Here is a 22,175-nt window from a genome sequence, read left to right as displayed (position 1 = left end):
CCAGTCTGGCCTCTCTCAGGAGGGAATTCCACAACATGGGAGCAGCCACAGAGAAGCCTCTCAATGTGTCACCACTGACAGATAAGCACAGAAGGCTTTTGCCTTACTTCTGAGTAACTGCTACTCAGGCCCCACACAAATGGGGACCAGACTTCCAGTGCTGCTGTGTGCATGAGAAGATTTTCACTCTGGGTAACCATTAAAGGAAAAGTTTCTCTGAGCATAACGGCTCTCAGCACCCTTAACGAACTATAGTTCCCAGGATTTGTGGGGAAGCCATGAGTGTTTGAAGTGATATGGTGATGCTTTAAATGTACAGAGCAGAGAGGGCCTTGGTGTGTCAACATTCTTAGCTTCTACCTGCTTTTTTGTGTATTACCAAAAGAGGGAGCATCTCTCTTTGTACAACTCCCCCCCCCCTTGCACAACACAACACACACATGCAGAAGCCATTGGATAGCTCAGTTGGTTAGAACGTGATGCTGATAATACCAAGGCTGTAGGTTTGATCCCCATATGGGATTCACATTTTCCTGCATTGCCAGGGGTTGGACTAGATCATGGGCAAGGCCCGGGGGCCGTATTCAGCCCAGTAGCCTTCTAAATCCAGCCCACAGACGGTCTGGGAATCAGCATGTTTTTCCGTGAGTAGAATGCGCCCTTTTATTTAAAACGCACCTCTGGGCTATTTGTGGGGCCTGCCTGGTGTTTTTACATGAGCAGAATGTGTGCTTTTATTTAAAATGCATCTCTGGGTTATTTGTGGGGCATAGGAATTCGTTGTTGTTTTTTTCAAAATATAGTCCGGCCCCCCACAAGGTCTGAGGGACAGTGGACCGGCCCCCTGCTGAAAAAGTTTGCTGACTCCTGGACTAGATGATACTCAGAGTCCCTTCCAACTCTACAATTCTATGATTCTACATTATGGACAGGCCTTCTCTGACATTGGGTTGCATTTATCCTTTATTTTCCTTCATTTATTGATTACATTTATATCTTTCCTCCAAGGACCTCAGGGCGGCACAGATGGTTCCTCTTCCTCCCCATTTCTTCCTCACAACAACCCTTTAAGGTAGGCTAGGCTGAGAGTAAGTGACTTTTCCAAGATCACCCAGGGTCCAAAGGGTAGGGTGGCCATATTCCCCAAAGTGAAAATCCGGACAAAGTTGTTGAGGTTTTTGGGGTGCTTTTTTATTTTTAAAGCATTTTTTTTTAAAAGCCCAACTTTCCATATGTCTGGGTTTTCCTGGACATTTTGCCAATTCAGCGAAAACCCACCCGGATGCCGTTTTGAGAGCCCAATTCCTGGAAATGTCCAGAAAAACCCAAACATATGGCAGCCTTAATCATGCGTCTAGTAGGGAATTTGAACCCTGGACTCCCAGATCTTAGTCCAACACTCTGACCACTTCACCACACTGTCTCTGACTGTCCAGCTACGGTCTACTCAAGATCGAACCTATTGCTGTTAATGGACCCAAGTTAGTCATGTTCCTTCGTTTCAGCGTGTCTCCCTCCAAGTAGGGCTAACATTGGACGCAACCCCTCCCTTTTAACAATAACCATTCATTTTTGCCCCCTGTTCAGCCAAGCACAAGTCGAAAGACAGACGCTGACGTCAAGGAGGCTGTCTTGTGTTTGCAGAGGAGCGAAGGATCCAAACCAGAGGAAACAAGAAGAGATTGATTTGGTTGGGGGGAGAGGGAGAGACACGCATCCTGTCCCTTTTTGCCAAGGGAGGTGAGATCCAGCTCTGAGGCTACAGCAGATGGGACTCTGTTCCTGTTTGAGGCAGAGAACTCAATCTCGGGGGCACCCTTGGCTCAGAAAAGAGGCGGATTTGCCCAGGCAGCCAGCCAGCACATTCCTCTGTGGCTATTGCCTCATTATATTTCCCTTGCAAAAAATAGTGCCTCCGCAATGATCTCATTCGAAGGGGACACCAGAACACGATTCCATCACATTCTGGGCAGGAGTCTGTGTGCGCACACACACACGGGAGGAAGGGAGGGAGAAAGCCTCTTTTACAACGCTGTTGCTCAGATCTGCCGCTGCAGAGGGAGCCAGAGTGGGTGGACTACAGCTCTCCAGAAGCTCTCAAACCCTCCAAAAGGATATTGTAGAGTTGGGAAAGGTTCATAAGTGATCCAGGGGACAGAGCAGAAGAAAGGTGGCAGCATTTGGGGCTTTTTTGCAGCTGGATAGCTCAGTTGGTTGGGACGCGGGTGGCGCTGTGAGTTAAACCACAGAGCCTAGGACTTGCTGATCAGAAGGTTGGTGGTTCAAATCCCCGCGACGGGGTGAGCTCCCGTTGCTCAGTCCCTGCTCCTGCCAACCTAGCAGTTCGAAAGCACAATAAAGTGCAAGTAGATAAATAGGTACCACTCCAGCGGGAAGGTAATTGGCGTTTCCGTGTGCTGTACTGGTTCGCCAGAAGCAGGTTTGTCATGCTGGCCACATGACCAGCTGTATGCCGGCTCCCTCGGCCATTAAAGCGAGATGAGCGCCGCAACCCCAGAGTCATCTGCGACTGGACCTAATGGTCAGGAGTCTCTTTACCTTTACCTTTAGCTCAGTTGGTTAGAGTAGGGTTGCCATCTTTCAAACAGTGAAAAGTTTGAAATATGGCAACCCTATGAAATATGGCAACCTGGGCAGCTTTTTTCTTTTTCTTTTTTAGTTCTGCCCAACGTTGTTGCGCTTTCTTGGCAAAATTGCAAAAAATAATAATGCTGTTTTCCAGCAATTTTTGTGGAAGATCGGCAAAAACGGCACTGCTGACATTGGACATTTTTACCAATTTCTACCCGGACACTGCTGCCGACTGCAGAAATCCCACACATATGGTAACCCTAGTTTAGAGCGTGGTGCCGATAACACCAAGGTTTCAGGTTCAAGCCCCATAAGAGACAGATGCATTGCAGTGGGGTGGACTAGATGATTCTCAAGCTCCCTTCCAGCTCTATGGTTCTTTGATTTGGGGACTGAATCCGCAACAACCACTGCTGGCAAACGTCTTGCTGGAAGAGAAAAGGCGAGTAAGAAGTTTATAGAAGGATAGAGAAAGTGGAAAAAAGTTTGTCTCCCTCTCTTGCAATGAAGCTGAATGTTGGAAGATTCAGGACTGATAAAGTCCTCCTTTGCACAGCACATGCTCGTATCGTACCGTAATACCTTTTATTGGCATCACATACAACATCCAAAACAAATCAATACAGAAGTACCACTTCCCCAGTGGCACAAAACATTTGCTAAAATAAAGGAGGCAGAGACCCCAGCATTCAAGGATACGAGTCAATGAGCACACTCTGTCTCTTTTCCAAAGTTTGGTGAATTCCATTTGTTCTCGACAGAGAAAGGTGATATTTCCCCTGTTGTTGGAGTCACCCGGTTTGACAAATTTATCGACATTTAATAACTGAACTCTCCCACTTGCACTCGCATAGGTCACCTAAGAAGAGGGGGATTGGTGATTGGACTGACAAAGAAACCACAGCAATTAAAACCGAGGTTAGGAGAATCTATAGAGAGTTCAGAGAGATGGACAGCCTAATATCTACTTCTCCAGATCCCAACAACTCAGGGAAACTATCCAGCTCAGTCGGACAAGATATAATCAGCGCATACTCGAAGCATAGCTGTCAACCTTCCCTTTTTTTGTGGGAAATTCAATAATTCCAGCACCGCTTCCTGCTGCTATCCTGGATTGTTAGATATCCCGTAGACTGTCCCCGGGATAGGTGAGGCTGCTGATCCCTTATTTTCAAATCTGAAAGTTGACAGCTATGACTCAAACTACGGAACGCCCTGCCACAGGAGGCAGTGCTGGCCACCAACTTGGAAGGCTTTCAAAGAGGATTGGGCAAATTCATGGCTACTAGCCATGATGGCTACGCTCGGCTTCCACAGTGGAGGCAGCGATGCTTCTGAAAGACAGGGCTTTTCATGCGAATGTGCAAAGACCCTCTGTCTTCTCAGCTGCCTTGCTCATCCCGTCTCAACCTGCAGTCCTTGCCAGAAGCCGACTGGTTTTTTGTGGGAGGTGGTGTGAGGCTTGGATCCAAAACCCAGCCCGCGCCACACTCTCTCTGAAACGGGTTGCTATGGAAAGACAACAAGGCTTCTGGAGGGGGAGGGAACCCTCGCTCTGTAATTTAGAGGGAATCCAGAAAGGAATATTCCTCCAATTCCCGTTTCATGAGGAAATATTTGGATCGGGGCCCTGTCTGGCCACAAAAGCCTGGCTCGAGTTTGTCTCTGCGGCCTGATGAGGCTCCCCTAGGCAAGAGGAGAAGCGGAGGGAAGGCCCACCTGGACACAACTAGGCCCCGTTGTTATGGCGGCAGGGGAAACAAAGCGTAAACACAGCTTGGCCTGTCGCGGCCCGGCTGAGGGATTGGCCTCCGCTCGGGGGACAACCGTCTTGGCCAACTTTCTGGGGAAGGGAGGCTTCTCGCAGGTCCTGCCCCAGCCACCGACAGCTGCGTCTCCCTATTTCACAGAGGGCTGAAACACATTTTTGTGTGTGTCAAGGGCGAAATCAACGGGCACGACTAACTTTATTCATTTCCATGGGTCTGCTCTGAGTAGGCTGGCCATCGCACACGGAAAACACCAAAACCGGAGTTCACATTAAATTGAATTAATCAGCGGCAGAACCGAAAGTTTGAAAGGCAAAAGCTGCCCTAAGTAGCTGGGGCAACCTAGCTGGATGGGCAGGGTACAAATAAATATATGATTATGATTTGGACAGAATGCAAACAGAGAGGAAGATAGCCTAATTTCTTGGGGCAGGGAGTTCCACAGGAGGCTTGTGCTTTTTGCCGACCCACAAACCACGGGGAAGTCTCAGTAACAGAGCATCTCCAGACCTCCTGAGTCTCATGGGATGGGTACTGGAGAACCCTCTGTTCCTATTTCAACCAACCCTTTATTTGGGACCATGAGAACTGGAATATTGATTTATTTTTAGCGGAAGGGCTTGTAGCTCAACGGTAGAGCTACAATCCCTTATATCTCCAGGTAGGGCTCGGAGAAACCCACTGCCTGAAAGCCTAGACAGCTGCTGCCAGTCAGTGTTGTGAATACTGAGTTAGATGGACCAAATGGACTGGCTTCCTGTGTTCCTATGTTCCTAAGATAACTGTGCCCCATACTGATGGGTGTGTATGTGTGCAGGAATAACATCTGGGCTTCCCGCTTCCATTGGGTCCTGCAAGGGATGCACTCGTTTTCAGCCACAGAAAAATGCACCTTGCGGGGAGACTTCTCAGAATATGTATTCCCTGCTCGCTCACCCCCCGCCGCCTCTGAAAAATGGGAAGGGGATTCCCTTCATCCCTAGGACATGCCACGTGCCCGCAATCCTGCTGCTCGCTGGGTGGAGAGAGGGATCTGGGCCAAACCTCAACAGCAGTAAAAAACAAAAAAAGCACCCCTCTCCAGCTCCTGGGAGCCGACCCAAGTCTTGGAAGAAAAACAATGAGGTCATCTTGGAAGCTCTGTGCAAGACAAGAGCCCAGACCAAGGATCCATCGGAGGAGAGAGGGTGGTGGGGCAAAGGGGAACAGAGATGGGACAGTCCTTGTCTACACAAGCTAGGGAGGAGGAGGAAGATTTATTTCATTTAGGAATGGTTTCCCACGAGGCATCCCATTACAAAGATTATGCTGGGAGCATCAGGCCAGAAACAATATGAGCAGCTGGAATGGTGTGTGTGTGTGTGTGTGTTTGTGAAGTAGACACTGAATTGGTGCCAAAGTGTCCTTTCTGCATTGACTCATCTGCCATAAAACCCAAGAGCATTGTCACTGGCAATTTGGGATATATTCTAGGCGAATCTGTCCATTCAGGTTTTTCCCAGTTTCTCATTTTTCTGATCTATTCAGTTTTCCACATCAGTCTGCAGTTTGTTTATTTATTTATTTATAATGCATTTTAGCTGGATAGCTCAGTTGGTTACAGCGTATTGCTGACAACACCGAGGTTGCAGGTTCGATCCCAGACAGCTGCAAATTCCTGCATTGCAAGGACTTGGACTAGAATGATCCTCAGGGTCCCTAGGTTTCTATGAGATAACAGCACGTTAGTGTGAATTTCTCCCAACAGACGCATTCTTGTATGCAATTTCGCCTGATAGACACTTTTTTTTTTGCAAAGCCATTTTCCCTAATATGATGCAATGCCTTATTGTGTGTTATTTTCACTCACATAGGGTTTCAACACACTCTTTACCAAAACATGCATTTTTGTAACCATGACTTGGCTGGGGAACCACGTTGCAGAAATTCGGAGAAGTGAGAATTTGGAAAGATGGCTTTGTTTTGGTTTGTGCGTTCTTTCTGAAAGGGCTAATTAGGTAGGTTTGCTTTTAGATGCAAACTAGATCCAATTTTTCTTGCATCTCCAGCTGTGCATCCTCAGTTCATGCCGGCCTTCACGGATCCATTGTACTCGTGAGCCAAGCACAACCATGTACTCTCCTGCAAGTGATGCATTGCTGGGCTGTTTCCGAGGGAAGGTTGCCAGCTGGTAGTGATGTCCTCCCCAAGCTTTCAAGGGATCTCGCCCCATATTTCTTCCTGTTAATGGGAAGCACATCCTAGGCACAGGCAAGTTTCTCATTCAGTCCCCGATATCCACTGGACATCCATTCAGGACAGATAAAAGAAAGGACTTATTTATTCAAGTGATAATTAAACGATGGAATTCACTGCCACAGTGAGGCACAGCTTTGAAAGAGGGCTAGAGCATGAGTAGGCAAACTAAGGCCCAGGGGCCGGATGCGGCCCAATCGCCTTCTCAATCCGGCCCGCGGACGGTCTGGGAATCAGCATGTTTTTACATGAGTAGAATGTGTCCTTTTATTTAAAATGCATCTCTGGGTTATTTGTGGGGGCTGCCTGGTGTTTTTACATGAGTAGAATGCATGCTTTTATTTAAAATGCATTTCTGGGTTGTTTGTGGGGCATAGGAATTTTTCCCCCAAAATATAGTCCGGCCCCCCACAAGGTCTAAGGGACAGTGGACCGGCCCCCTGCTGAAAAAGTTTGCTTACCCCTGGGCTAGAGGAATCCATGGAGAATATAACCTCAATGGCTGTGTTTCAGCTCTACTCTTGGTGGGGTACTAAGGTGCCTCTGAATATCAGTGGCTGGGAGCCACAAGTACAGAGGGGATTATTGCACCCAGGTCTTCCTAGCTGTGGTGTTCCCATAGGCACCAAGTTGGCCCCTGGGAGAACAGGATGCTGGGCAAGTCGGGCCTTTGATCTGGTCCAGGAGGACTCTTTTTACGTTCATGGGTGGCGCTGTGGGTTAAACCACAGAGCCTAGGACTTGCTGATCAGAAGGTCGGCGGTTCGAATCCCTGTGATGGGGTGAGCTCCCGTTGCTCGGTCCCTGCTCCTGCCAACCTAGCAGTTCGAAAGCACCTCAAAGTGCAAGTAGATAAATAGGTACTGCTCTGGCGGGAAGGTAAATGGCGTTTCCGTGCGCTGCTCTGGTTCGCCAGAAGCAGCTTGGTCATGCTGGCCACGTGACCCGGAAGCTGTATGCCGGCTCCCTCGGCCAATAAAGCGAGATGAGCGCCACAACCCCAGAGTCGGCCACGCCTGGACCTAATGGTCAGGGGTCCCTTTACCTTATTCTTAATAAATTCAAGAGTCAACATGCCATCTTCAGAGGCAGCCTGCCTGTGAACATCACACCCTGCAGAACCAATAGTTTGGGCAGGGGGCAGCCATCTACCCCCCTTCAGTGGGTGCATCTGACGGGCCACCTTTTGAAACCAGAACCCCAGGACTTTCCTGTTTGGTGCTTCTTCTGCAGTCTGCCAGTGCCCTTCTGATAAAGAATCGCCAGGGACTCGCTCACACTTTGCTCCTCTTGTGCCTCTAAAGCACAGGTCCAAGTGCTTTTCCGTTTCCCCCAGGGACAAGCAGAAGTGTGGAGGAGCCCCAAGACATGTTCCGTTGTTTGGCTAGCAGCGGCTATTTGCTCTGCGGACCCTGGCAGACAGCAGTCCTGAACCCCCTTCAGAAACTGGGTTTTGCCCCTCAAGGCCTTCTAAGCCTGGGGTTGGGCCAGGGAAAAGCTACAGTCAGGCAAAGAATCATAGACACCAAGAGACAACAGGACTGCTCAAGGTGCCCCGACTATAAAATTGGAGAAATCGAGAGATATATAGCCACACCGGCAGCATGTCTCTTCTTTCTCGTATCTAAAAATGCAAGAAGGGTCTTTACACTTGCCAGAAGCTCGGCTCTGCCCTTGCCGTTCCTGCAAGGAGCCTTTAAAAAAATCCCGTATGCTCAGAGACTTTGCGCCTGTTCATTGGGGGAGATAGGAAGCCCAGAGCACTTGTTCTTTAGATGTCCCTTTTATGAAGAGGCACGTAGTGAGACCATTGATCCCCTGCTGGTGAGGCTCGCTGACCTCCAGGAAAAGCAAAAATTGACCTTTTCTTGTTAGGCAAAGATCAGAAGACGACTTGGATGGTCACCAGATTCTGTGTACAGATCTGTAGGCGCAGACCATCTCCCGACTCAAACTAGTTCGTTAAGAAAATTCCCAAACTCGGTTCCATGGGTGACTCTGAGTCTGCTCCCTGCGGCAGTTTATCCTAAAGTTTTAAGTGTCTATATGCTTATCACATTTATAAATTTTTAATTTATTGTTGTACATTGTTTTAATTGTTTGTTTTCTTTCTGTGACTGTACCCCCAAGTGCGTTTTATAAGCTGGTCTCCAACCATAATAAATTATCTATCTATCTATCTATCTATCTATCTATCTATCTGCCCTGAGGACCAAGAACTGAGCCTCCAGGATCAGGGGCAGTCTACCTCATTACCAGTTACTGGGCCCAACGACAGCAGAGGGGCATATTCTGCTGCCCCTGTCGCAGCAGTATGCTGTTTATTTGGCTTGGCCACCGGACGGAAAGCCCACGCTGGACTGGAGGGAACCCTCTTTCGATCCGGTCCAGCAGCGTTTCCTGCCGCTTTAAGAGCGATCCCGGGACGGAAAATTCCACCCCGTGCAGCTTTCTCCCCTCATTGCATCTTTTTGATGTGTGTTAGTGGGCGGGGGGAGCGCGCACATCAGATGGAATCCCGCGACTGCAAGCGACTCCTTAAAGGGACAGGAGCCCGGACGCCGCGACTTGGTTCTCGTTGAGGACAGGCGAGGTCCTGTAGTCGTGCTCCCTTTTTCTTTTTCCTTTTGGGAGGGCGAGCAGAGCATCCCCAGCCCGCCCTGTTCCCCCCGATCCGTGCCCCCCACCCCGCCCGGAAACCTGCTCCGATCCGCGGGCGCAGAGGCAGGGAGGGCTCGGCTCGGATCGCGGAAGGGGAGCGAGGGACGCCGGAGGAGGCAGCGCTTCTTCGGCCGCGCCGTTGCAAGCGAGCCTCGGCTGCCGCTGCTGCCGCCGCTGCCCTTTGTCCCTGCGGCGGCGCCGCCCCTTCCTCGGAGCGCCCCCACCCGCCGCCCCCGCCGGCCGCCCCGCCGGCCGCCCGTCCACGCCCCGCTCCTCCTCCTGCGCCTGGAAGCTGCGAGGATGGAGCGGCTCCTGCGAAGACCCCCGGCCGCCCTCCGCCGCCTCCCGCTCCTCCTTCTCCTCCTCCTGGGCGCAGCGGGCGCAGCCAGGCAGGGGCTGCAAGGTAAGCGGGCGGCGGGGACGGCGCGCTCGGTCCAAGCCCAGCCAAAGTCCCGGGTTCGATCCCCGAAGGGCTCGCTCGTCCGGAAGCGGTGCCCGAGCTCTGGTTTAGGGGCAGAAGGTGCCGGGTTCGACCACGGGGAGGGATTGCTGGAGAGATGCTGCCAGCCAGTGTCGACCAGGCGGACCCAGTGGTCGGATTGCTGCCGGTCAGTGTCGACCAGGCGGACCCAGTGCTCTGATTGCTGCCGGTCAGTGTTGGCAGCGCGGAGCTAGATGGATGGAGTGAGTCTTGGTGACGCCAAGCTAGGGGGACTCGATGGTCCGATTGCTGCCCAGTGCTCTGATTGCTGCCGGTCAGTGTCGACAATCCTGAGCTAGACAGACTCAGTGGTCTTTTTTGCTGCTGGTCAGTGTTGGCAGCATGGGGCTAGTCAGTGTTGGTCATACCGAGCTAGGTGGACCCAATGGTCCAATTGCTGCCAGTCAGTGTCGACAGTCCTGAGTTTGATGGACCAAGTGGTCTGACTTGTATATGAGACAATCTGTTTAAATCAGCCGAATGCAAAAATGGACCTTTTCTAAACACAGAGTAAGATTCTAGTCCTCATGGTTGCTTTAAATCACAACAGAGGGCACTGATCAATAGCCAAACCACTGGTCCAACTGGCTCAATACTGTCGACCTTTTATCCGAAACCACAAGATCTGGATTCTTGCTTCACATTTCTGGGAAGAACCACCACCTAACAGCAGAGCATGTGGTTTGAATTCAGAATGTCCCAGGTTCCTTCTCATGTTGGGAGGCTGATTTAAACAGGAGCATCGGACGATACGCGGACTGCTGCTCCAACTAGCAGGTATCTTTTCCTGCCTCACCTGGAAATGCCATCGGGGACTGAACCCTCTGCATGCAGAGAAGATGCTCTGCTTCTGAGCTATAGTCCTTCCCTTAAATCTAAAGTAAGATTCCAGTCCTCATGACTCTGGATTAAGGGCTTATTTAAGCAAGATGTTTCCTTGCAGTCAGACTCTTAGTCCCCCTAGCTTGGACAGGGAGTCTCCAGGGTTTGGGAGGCGGACGACGGCATTCTCAGCCCTGCTGGAGATGCCAGGGATTGAACGGCGAGACCTTTCGCCTCAAAGCAGATGCTGCAACTCTGAGTAAGAGAAGGAAGGGAAGATGGCAAGGAGGACAGCAATTTAACCCTCCCTCTCCCCAAGTCACTATGGCCATCTCTAATCCCATGACACACACGTTCGGATCTGCTTTTTATAAATCATCTTTCTATCCCCTTGCTTGCCAACCTAGCAGTTCGAAAGCACGTCAAAGTGCAAGTAGATAAATAGGTACCACTCCGGCAGGAAGGTAAACAGCGTTTCCGTGCGCTGCTCTGGTTCGCCAGAAGCGGCTTAGTCATGCTGGCCACATGACCCGGAAGCTGTACGCCGGCTCCCTTGGCCAATAAAGCGAGATGAGTGCTGCAACCCCAGAGTCATCCGCGACTGGACCTAATGGTCAGGGGTCCCTTTACCTTTACCTTTTATCCCCCCTCTCTCTCCTCCGAGAAGCTCAAGGTAGTTTACATCTTCCTCCTTCTCCCTTTATCCTCACAACATCCCTCCGAAGTAGGCTGGGCCAAGAGACATTGAGCTTCTGAACCCGACTCTCTCGAGTTAGACATTCTAAACATTTAAGGTTCCCTGGCTGTCAATGTAAAGAAATAGTTTAGCATCAATAAATAAAGCAATATATTGGTGCTGATGTTCTTAGTTCTGCAAATCTAACAAGTGATGAAGTGTGGTGGTGAAGAAGTAGAGGGGGACTGAGATAATATCATAAGTTTAAGAGTTCAGCGCTTCAAATGTTGTTGCGGGGGGGATGCCACATTTTTGAATGCTGCCCTACCATCCTTTCCCTGCATGGAGAAAGCCAGCTCCAAAGGCAAAGCGTTGGTCTCCTAGGACACATCTCCCTGATGAGCTGTGTTTCTGCTTGTGGGGATTTGTTGTCATCTTAATGTGGTGTTTCCCACCTATGGCCTGAAGCGGTACAGACCATTCGATCAGGGTTTACAGATAACCGAAATAAAGCAATAGAATGGACTGTATCACTCCAGGCACTTTGGGAAGCTTCTCCCTCCACATACAAAAAACAATTGAACTCTCTGCAAGGAGAAATGTAGCACTTCAGGGAGAGCAGTGGGCAGGGAGCTTTTTACAGAGAGGAGCATTTGCGTGTGTTGCGGAGGGGTGGAATAAAACCTCCCCTTCACTTGGAGTCCAAGTGGCACAGTCCATTCCGATGCTTTGTCCCGATGCATGTGTGAACAGGGGATGAATCAAGCCCCTGATTTGCATGCAGAAGGTCCCAGGTTCAATCCCCACCATCTCCAGGTAGGACTGGGAGAAAGACCCCATCTGAAAGCTGCTGCCAGTCAGTGTAGGCAACACTAGCCTAGATGGACCAATAGTCTGATTCAGTGTAAGGCAGATTCCCATGGTCTTTTCCTCTTATGCTTAACTCTGTGACAAGGTTCTGTGCTGCTCAGACTGGCAGCCAACTACCCCCCCCCCAAAAAAAAAACCAGGCAAGTTGTTAATCCATCCAGGGTCCAAATCGTCGCCAACAGCTGTAACATTCCTTTCCGTAGCAGCTGTCCAAATTAAGTGTTAACGGTATTCCTGGTTTTAGATATATATAGTTAATCTGTTTGTACTCAAAGTTCTGGGCAGGATCTGCCCCGACTTCTGTGCCAGGGAGTGGAATCCGAGGATGTTCCAGGTGGACTCTTTATCAGACACCGCACACACCTTTGGGAGGTCTGGCCCGGGGCGGGTGGTGAGGCTGTGAATATGGACCCTCTCCTCCTGCCCAGAAGGAGACCACAGAACCCCCAGTAGATGCAAAGGCTTCTGTGTGCTTGAACGGAGACAGTGTGCTCAATCCATTCTTGTAAATAAATATCGGGCTGGAAGGCTGCAAGCCGGAGGCCCCCTTTTCCCAGGATTTGCCGTGCCTTCCATAAGCACACAAGGACAGCCTGCTGGACCAGGCCAAGGGCCAATCTACTCCATCTACTCTCGCAGTGGCCGACCAGAACCTGAGCACAAGAACACTCTGCCCACTTGCGACTCCCTGCAACGGGTACCTAAAGGCAGAATGCATCTGACAGTAGAGGTAGAATGTAGCCATCATGGCTAGTAGCCATGGACAGACTTTTCCTCCAAGAATTTGTCCTCTTAAAGCCATCCAAGGCACGCGGGTGGCACTGTGTGTTAAACCACAGAGCCTAGGACTTGCCGATCAGAAGGTCAGCGGTTCGAATCCCCGCGATGGGGTGAGCTCCCGTTGCTCGGTCTCTGCTCCTGCCAACCTAGCAGTTCGAAAGCACGTCAAAGTGCAAGTAGATAAATAGGTACTGCTCCGGCAGGAAGGTAAACGGCGTTTCCGTGCGCTGCTCTGGTTCGCCAGAAGCAGCTTAGTCATGCTGGCCACATGACCCGGAAGCTGTACGCCGGCTCCCTCGGCCAATAAAGCGAGATGAGCGCCGCAACCCCAGAGTCGGTCACGACTGGACCTAATGGTCAGGGGTCCCTTTACCTTTTTTAAAGCCATCCAAGCTGGTGGCCATCAATGCCTCTTGTGGGAGTGAGTTCCACAGTTTAACAAAGAAAGACTTTCTTTTATCTGTTCCAACATTCAGCTTCATTGCAGTGGTGTAGCATGGGTTGCTAGTGCCCGGGGCAGCGTGTGTGTGTGGGCGGGAGGGAAACGGAGGCATTCAACTGCCCTGAAGCTGCAGAGATAAGAAAAGAAGAGCCATTCCATTGTCTGGAGAGGTCAGTTCCTGGTTTGCACGGAGAAGCCGTTTTGAACAGAGCCCAGCGATGCAAGCGCGCAGCTATGTTGAAGCAGCACCGGGTGTCAAAATTTTGTGCCCCTAACAATTTTTCACCTGGGGAAGCCGTCCCTCTGGCCCCCACCCCACGCCCCGCCACTGATTGGATATTCATGAGTTCTAGCGTTATAAGAGAGGGAGAAAAACTTCTCCCTATCCAATTTCTCCATGCCGGGCATAATTTTTATAAACTTCTATCATATCACCTTTTCTCTAAACTAAGAATTCCCAGACACTGCAACCTTTCAGTCCATCCCCTTGGTAATTTTAATTTCGCTTCCCTGAACCTTTCCCAGCTAAACAATATCCTTTCTGGAGTGAGGCAGCAGGCGGCATACTGAGTTGGAGAGAGGCAGGGCTCAGCAGCAGCAAAGTTGACCAAACTCACCAGCAGAACTAGACTTCCTGCCAGTATGTTCCCACTGCGCTGACCTCCCTGCTACACCAGTCTCCATCCTGGTATTATTCTGCAGTGACTCAGTTACATGAAGTGAGTTACATGGGTGAGTGGGCCAGTCCTGCCACATTGTCTGCTGCGGCTGCAAATGAAAGAGACATTCAGCTAGACACACTCAAGGCAACACACCCTGCCTTTAAATTATAATAATTCCAATCATAAAAACAAAACACACACACACATGAAATTGCATTGCAGTGGATAATGTTTTGACGCAGGAACGAGCTGGATGGTTGCATTTTGTTCTGAAAATGCAGTAAATTATCCTGATGTGAAAGGAGGGCAGAGAAATCAAGGTAGATGAGAATAACAAACCCTCCAAGCGTCCCTATTTTCCAGGGACATCCCTGATTTAGAGAAGGCGTCTCTTTTTTTATTTGATCCTGGAATGTCCCTCTTTTCCTTAGGACATCCCCATTTTCATTGGAGAAATGTTGGAGGGTGTGGAGGCAATCCTGAACTGGGAAGGTTTTAAAAAAATGTTTAATGTTTTATTATGTTTTTATATATGTTGGAAGCTGCCTAGAGTGGCTGGGGCAACCCAGGAAGATGCATGGGGTATAAATAGTAAAATCATCATTGTGGAATGGGATGTCCCTATTTTCATAGGAGAAATGTTGGAGGGTGTGAAATATGTAAAATCCTAAAGTCAAGAAGACCTTACTTTAGGTGGAGGGTTGGGAAAGGTTGAAACTCATCTAGCCTGCCACCTTGTGTGGAGATCAGGAGTTGCGCTTGGCTCTAAAAGCGAAGCATCTTTTCCTGAGCCAAACTTACCCGCCGTCCTGCAGAACACTTGGAAATTGTCTGTGGCCTTCTTGGCTCGCATAGGCAGCTGCCTCTTACCATTGGTTGGTACTGACTGCACTGACTGGCAGCAGCTCTCCAGGGTTTTAGAAAGGGAGTCTCTTCCAGCCCTACCTAGAGATACCGGGACTCGAACCCAGGATTTTGTTCACACAGAGCAGAGATCCCACCACCGAGCTATGGCCCTTCCCTTAAATCAGGCATAGGCAAACTTGGCCCTCCAGATGTTATGAGACTACAATTCCCATCACCCCTGACCACTGGTCCTGTTAGCTAGGGATGGTGGGAGTTGCAGTCCCAAAACATCTGGGTTTGCCTATGCCTGCCTTAAATAGACCGGTAAGGTTTCAGTCCTCATGGTTCTCAGTTGGTTGGAACGTGGTGCTGATAACATCAAGGTTGCAGATTCAAGCCCTATATGGGACAGCTGCATATTCCTGCATTGCGGGGGGTTGAACGAGATGATCCCAACTCTACAAAGCCACTTCCGCCCTGCCAAAGGAGGTGGTGTTGCAGGCTTCACGCCCCCACCACGCACGCGGTGGCTGGCTCTCAGCCTCCGCGCAATTGAGGGAATCCCCGGCCGCGTCAGCCCCTGGACAGTCAATTTGGCTGGCTCGGGGGGGGGGCATGGCCTGCCCTATTTATCGCTGGTGCAGACGGGGATCTCCCTCTTTTGCCACCTCCAGCTGTTCCTGCTTTTCCCACCCTCCCACCCTTTAAGGTTTTCGTCCTTGACCTTGCTATGGACCTTGGTTGGTCGCCGTTGAGGGGCCTGGTAGGATTTTTTTCCACTTGGCAAACTGGCACCAGCCACTTGGTTTTCGCCTGCCTCGTAGCAAATCGTCACAACTTTCTTGGTATTGGCGGTTAGGTATTGGTATGATATTGTTATGTAGATGGAAGAGGGGAGGAAGTGCCATCACCTGCCCCACATATTGAAGGGTATTCCAATAAAGGATTCCAGGGGGCATGGCCCTATCTGAAGCCTATGGAGGTGAGGGCCTAAGCCCCCCCCCCGAGCGGTGACCCCCGGGGGAATTCCTAGTTGATGTGCATCAGCAGGACTCCCCCTACTGGTGGTTAGCCCTTCCCGATCTTCAAGCGGACAGGCTGAAGCCGGATATAGTCGGTTAGGACCAATGCCTAAGCATAGCTGTCAACTTACATATTTGAAAATAAGGGACCAGCAGCCTCGAAAATAAGGGATCAGCAGCCAAAATAAGGGATTTTCCAAGCACAGGTATGTTCAACTTCTGAGCCCCTCCGAGCCAAAGGCAGAAAGCCCAGCCAGCAGCCAAACAAAGCCTCAAGCGGTGGTTCTCACAGCGTAGCAAGGAAAACCACCGTCACCTCTCTGCTGGGAAGTGCTGAGCAAAGGCGAGTACCCAGGCAATGCAGCCGATTTGATTGGCACAAAGCATGCAAGCTCCACCCTCCAGTCGTTCTTAGACTCCTTATTGGGTGAGCAACGCAGCCAAGCAACACAGCTGGAGCCTCCCTCCTCCCTGGCCGGCAGGGAGGGAGGGAGAGGGGCTGCTTCCTTTGAAACCCGGGAAATTTAAGGGACATCATCAATAAGGGACAGCAGTGGGACACGGCGCTGGGATAAGGGACTTTCCCACCAAATAAGGGATGGTTGACAGCTATGTGCCTAAGCCAATACCGCTCATCACCTGTAACCAACAAAGTTGTGGCCTTATTTAGCCCATTAACCTTAATAACTGTGTCATGTGTCTTTATTTCCACTGGGGGGGGGCGGGAACTCGCCACGCAATTCTATGATTCTATGAATCAGGCTGTTGGTCCATCTAGTTCAGTATTGTCCACACTGACTGGCAGCAGCTCTCTCCAGGGTTTCAAGCAGCCCTGTGTGAAGATGCCACTGGAGATTGAACCTCGGACGTTCTGGATGCAAAGCAGTTGTTCCCCCCACCGAGCTATGCATCAGACAGGCAGAGGGAGAAAGTGCCACGACACAAACTCTTTTTCTTCTGTGACGGACAGCCGGTTCTGCCAATGCCTGACCTCTGCTCTCCCGCTGCTCCTCCCCTAGTACTTGACCTCCTGTCGGTGACGGAGCCCAGGCATATGGCCAATGTGGCCGAGAAGATCCGTACGGAGCTGCTGACCGTCCGTGACCTCTACCTGCTTTCCACCTTCCGCCTGCCCCCCAAGCAAGGGGGGGTGTTGTTTGGGCTTTACTACAAGAAGGACAACAGCCGCTGGCTCGAAGCCACGGTGGTGGGCAAGACCAACAAAGGTGCGTGAGAGTGAGGAGACCTAGGATCTGAACCCGCCACCCTGTCCAGGCGCCAGGGGGAAAGAAAAGGGCCCAGAATGTCTCAGGGCCCACCTGCACTGAGCATTTAAAGCAGCATTTGCCACAGCTCCCCTCCTGCAAAGACCCCTGGGAACTGTAGTTTGTTAAAGGCGCCGGGAGTCGTTCAGAGTCCCCCTGTTCCCCTCTGATTCCTGGAGTTGCCTGGGAAGAGAGATTGAGCGATAAGCCGCTCTGAGAATTGTAGGAAGGGGGTCTCCTAAAAACTCTTAGCACCTATAACAAACTACAATTCCCAGATTGGTTGGTTGTTTTTTTAAAAAAAATTGCAAGCTGATTCCTAACTGTTGCTCCAGCTTGGGGAGGGGCGGAGTCCTGAGTTTAAGTACAGTGGTACCTCGTTTTACAAACAGCCCTGTTAACGAACTACAGTGGTACCTCAGGTTAAGAACTTAATTCATTCCGGAGGTCCGTACTTAACCTGAAACTGTTCTTAACCTGAAGCACCACTTTAGCTAATGGGACCTCCTGCTGCCACCATGCCACCAGAGCAAGATTTCTGTTCTCATCCTGAAACAAAGTTCTTAACCCGAGGTAATATTTCTGGGTTGGCGGAGTCTGTAACCTGAAGCGTCTGTACCCCGAGGTACCACTGTATTCGGTTTACGAACTCCGCAAAACCAGAAGTAGTGTTCCGGTTTGCGAACTTTACCTCAGTCTATGAACGGAAGCCGAAAAGTGGAAGGGCACCGGCAGCAAGAGGCCTCATTAGGGAAAATGCGCCTCAGTTTCAGAATGGATTTGGTTTAAGAACGGATTTCAGTAACGGATTAAGTTCGTAAACTGAGGTACCACTGTAATAAGTTAACTTCGACCTGAAAGAAACGCATCTCCTGACCCAACTTTGTTTTACCAACCTTTTTTCTCCGTAAATAAAACTTTTGTTGTTCGATCAACCCCTGCCTGAGACTCTTGGAATGAAGCCCCCCCCCCAAGACCCCCCAAAGATAGCCTGTGGTAAATTGTAGAAATTCATTTAATTGGTGTGCCGTGTGTCCGCTATACAGTGGTACCTCGGGTTTAGTACTTAATTCGTTCCAGAGGTCTGTTCTTAACCTGAAACTGTTCTTAACCTGAAGCACCACTTTAGCTAATGGGGCCTCCTGTTGCCGCTGCGCCACCGTGCGATTTCTGTTCTCATCCTGAAGCAAAGTTCTTAACCCGAGGTAATATTTCTGGGTTAGCGGAGTCTGTAACCTGAAGCGTATGTAGCCTGAAGCGTATGTAACCCGAGGTACCACTGTATTTAACTGGGGACAGTTATCGGGGTGAATCCATTTACATGTCTAAGGAGTTGGCCATCGCAACTATAGCATTTGCAGTCGTACCTTGGAAGTTGAACGGAATCCGTTCCGGAAGTCCGTTTGACTTCCAAAATGTTCGGAACTGAAGCGCGGCTTCTGACTGGCTGCAGGAAACTCCTGCGGCCAATCGGAAGCCACAGAAGCCCTGTCGGACGTTCGGCTTTCAAAAATAGTTCACGAAACGGAACAGTCATTTCCGGGTTTGTGGCGTTCGGGATCCAAAATGTTCGAGAACTAAGCTGTTTGAAAACCAAGGTACGACTGTACACAGCTTTGAACATCATGCCCATCCCTTCTCTTTCTCTCTCTCCCCCCAGTCCACCTCCGATACCTGCGTGCCGACGGGAAGGTGCATTCGGTGAACCTGCAGAACACCAACCTGGTCGATGGGCGCAGCCACACCGCCCTCCTGCGGATGAGCGGCCTGCAAGGCGGCCGCCTCTCGGTGGAGCTTTACGTGGACTGCAAGCTAGTGGACTCCAGCGCCGGGCAGCCTGAGATGGCGCCCCTCGACCCGGAGCAGGTGGAGGCGGTGGAGGTTCGGACGGGACAGAAAGGCTACCTCCGCTCGCAGGTAAGGGAGAAGAAGAAGAGCCCAGCTGCCGCCGCCGTTCCGTCACCCTTTAGTGTGACCGAGGGATTGATTGATTGATTGATAGATTGATTGGTTCACAGAAAAGATCACAATATACAAAATCAAAGTTAAAAACAATAACCCAATAACACCCCCCCATTATTATTAATTTTTACATAAATAGTGTTCGTTGTTGAACTGCTATAATATGCTATTTGGGTAAGGCGACTAAAGCTCCAATTAAGGCTTAGAATAAAACCAAACACTTTTTACTTTAGATGTCATCAATATTATGATAGTTTGCCTTTTATATAATACACTGATTGCTCTGATACTTTTCAATGTACAAATGGGATGGGAAGTGAAGGGCGGGGCTATGCAAATGAAAGGGAGGGGCAATACAGAAAGGGGCCATCTTGGTTGGCAAGATCTCTAGGGAGAGTGTGATGATCAGGGCTGACAACTTGGATTATAAAGAACCACTTGGAGAAATCTCTGTGTCGTGTGCTTTGTCAACCCACTACTTAATGGGGGGGGCAGCTAAGCCCTGCCACACATAATCGCATGACATGATGCACCATTAGAATGGCAATGTCCATCAACTTTGGGGGCCCCCGGCCCCCTCAAATATTTTATTAGGAGTTGGCTCCTGTGGTGCCGATTTATTTCTCACAATGCCCAACGGATCTTTAAGTGCTGACCTTTCTGTTTCCTCCATAAGACAATGGCTGAAGCTTTTTATTACGTTACGAAGCTGATTTATGTTAATGAAGAAAAATTCAGCCTTCCTCTCTTACAGCACTCCCTCATTTTATTATTAGATTATTATTTATAATTAAATTTGTATTCCACCCTATACCTGTAGATCTCGGGGCGGTACACAGCGTAAAATTACAATATAAAAACCACAAAGCACATAATAAAAACAAGAACAAAAACCAAGCCAATAATCCACCCCCCCCTTTCCACGACACATTTAAAAATGCATCTGATATCTATCAGCCAAAGGCTTTATTGAAGAGGAACAGGATTGAGGTCCTGAGCCGTTTATCCGTACAGCAACCTTGTGAGGTAGGGTTGGGTGAGATAAGTTGACTGGGAAAAGCCAGGCTTCCTAAACCTTGGCCCTCCAGATGCTTTTGGCCTACAACTCCCATGATCCCTAGCTAGCGGGACCACTGGTCAGAGATGATGGGAATGGTAGTCTCAAAACATCTGGAGGGCCGAGGCTGAGGAAGCCTGAGGCAAAAGCAGTATCTGGCCCTCATAAGTCTCTCCCAAGCCATACCCCTCATCAGCCCTGCTTTGCACCCTCCTATAATGTTTTTGCCAGGCTGGAATGTGTCCTTGAATTCCTCATGATTTAAAATAGCCTGCCCGGAAGAAGAATTCGAGAGGGGTTTTTGTAATAACCAGACGACCGTACAAAGGGAGGGGCATTGCATTCATTGCTCCTCCCACTTTTGCTTCTGGCTCCACCCACCGCCTGCATGTGGCCCCTGGAAGGCGAATGTGGCCCTTGAACTTTACTAGTCTCACTTGCCCCCATTTAGGGGATTGCAACCTAGGTGTACTGACACTGCTCCTCACCCCCATTTCCATCTTAGGGTTTCTTGGAATCCCTGAAGCTGATTCTCGGAGGTTCAATGAGCCGCGTTGGAGCCTTAAGCGAATGCCCCTTCCAGGGGGATGAATCCATGCAGAACACAGGTAAGGATTTCTTCGGCTTTTCATTTGCACGGCCAGAGCGGGATATTCCGTTCACGTTCAGGATCTGGGCTCAGGGTCCTGTGGAGCATTCCCACTATGGCCGTATTCACACAACCTGTTTAAAGCCGTGTCAGACCGCTTTAACCCCAAAGGATTCTGGGAGCTGCCGTTTGTTCAGGGCGCTAAGAGTTGTAAGGAAACCCACCCCGAGCTACAATTCCCAGAGTGGTTTAACAGTCAATCCAATCTCACAGAGAACTCTGGGAATTGTAGTTCGGGGCTGGGAGGGATAGGAGGGGTTTCCTAAACAATTTCGGTATCTTTAACACACTACAGGTCCCATAATATTTTTGGGGAAGCCAGGGCTGCTTAAAGTGGGATGAGAGCATTTTAAATGGATGCTGTGAATGTGGCCTCTGAGTTACAGTGGAATCTCGGTTGTCAAACATTTCAGAAGTTGAACAATTCGGAACCCAAATGCCAACAACCCAGAAGTGAATGCTTCCGTTTTCAAACGCGCCTCAGAAGTCGAAGCGTTTCTCCATTTCTTAGAAAGGAATTTGCCGACTGGCAATTGCACCTCGGTTGTTGAACATTTCGGAAGTCGAGCAGTCTTCCGAAACGGATTACGTTCGACAACAGAGGTTCCACTGTATTCTGATAGCAGAGGCCCACATCCCCGTTTTGAGGCCACCAGCAACTGACAGTGCGTTACTGAACTTCTTCAAGTCCTTTCATAGCATCTTATTTCTGTTTTCTTTTCCCTTTCAGTATCCAACGTGATCAATTCCCTCTTTGGTGAGTCTGATGACTTCTCCTTTGTTACGTCCCCCTCATCCATGTGTGTCTCAGAACAAATCTTGTCTTCTTAAGCACAAGCTTTTTCCTCAGTTACAGAGCTTGTTGGGTGGTGCGGGCAATGATGTTCTTGGTTCAAGCATCTTAAGTCTTAAGGCGTGAGTGGGCAAACTAAGGCCCGGGGGCCGGATCCGGCCCAATTGCCTTCTAAATCCGGCCCGCGGATGGTCCAGAAATCAGCGTGTTTTTACATGAGTAGAATGTGTCCTTTTATTTAAAATGCATCTCTGGGTTATTTGTGGGGCAAAGGAAATCGTTCTCCCCCCCACAAAAAAATATAGTCCGGCCCCCCACAAGGTCTGAGGGACAGTGGACTGGCCCGCTGCTGAAAAAGCTTGCGAACCCCTGTGAGGTGTTACTAGCAGTACATAAAGCCCTTAACAGCTTGGGACTAGTTTACCTGCAGAGATTGCTTTACCCCAAATATTCCCATTTGATAGCTTTGATCAGTGCAACCAGTTCTGTTACACGTGCCACATAATACTCATTCTGCATTTGTAAGAGGTCAATCTTTTAGCTGGGCAGCACCTGAACTGTTCACGTCAGGCAGACACCTTTGCGATACAC

General features: G+C 49.9%; 2 protein-coding genes across 3 annotated transcripts in view; one reads left to right on the top strand and one right to left on the bottom strand.

The window, feature by feature from the left end:
- The window catches only part of SLC50A1 (solute carrier family 50 member 1), a 266,552-nt gene that overhangs the window by 36,806 nt on the left and 207,571 nt on the right, over nucleotides 1-22,175 (bottom strand). The gene's annotated exons all lie outside the window — the stretch shown is intronic.
- THBS3 (thrombospondin 3) overlaps nucleotides 9,129-22,175 on the top strand; it is a 41,776-nt gene continuing 28,729 nt past the window's right edge. Inside the window, exons 1-5 of one of the 2 annotated variants that reach the window (XM_053368423.1) lie at nucleotides 9,129-9,189; nucleotides 16,878-17,084; nucleotides 18,784-19,040; nucleotides 20,648-20,750; nucleotides 21,522-21,548. In XM_053368423.1, coding sequence (XP_053224398.1) covers nucleotides 16,913-17,084; nucleotides 18,784-19,040; nucleotides 20,648-20,750; nucleotides 21,522-21,548 — 559 coding nt within the window. In that variant the 5' untranslated portion in view covers nucleotides 9,129-9,189; nucleotides 16,878-16,912. Of the gene's footprint in view, nucleotides 9,190-9,430; nucleotides 9,661-16,877; nucleotides 17,085-18,783; nucleotides 19,041-20,647; nucleotides 20,751-21,521; nucleotides 21,549-22,175 lie in introns of those variants that run through there. The other variant, XM_053368421.1, reaches the window with a different exon arrangement.

The sequence above is a fragment of the Podarcis raffonei genome, chromosome 16, assembly GCF_027172205.1.
Source record: "Podarcis raffonei isolate rPodRaf1 chromosome 16, rPodRaf1.pri, whole genome shotgun sequence".
NCBI lineage: Eukaryota > Metazoa > Chordata > Lepidosauria > Squamata > Lacertidae > Podarcis > Podarcis raffonei.
The sequence above is the reverse complement of the archived record's forward strand: the minus strand, read 5'-3'. Positions and strand labels throughout refer to the sequence as shown.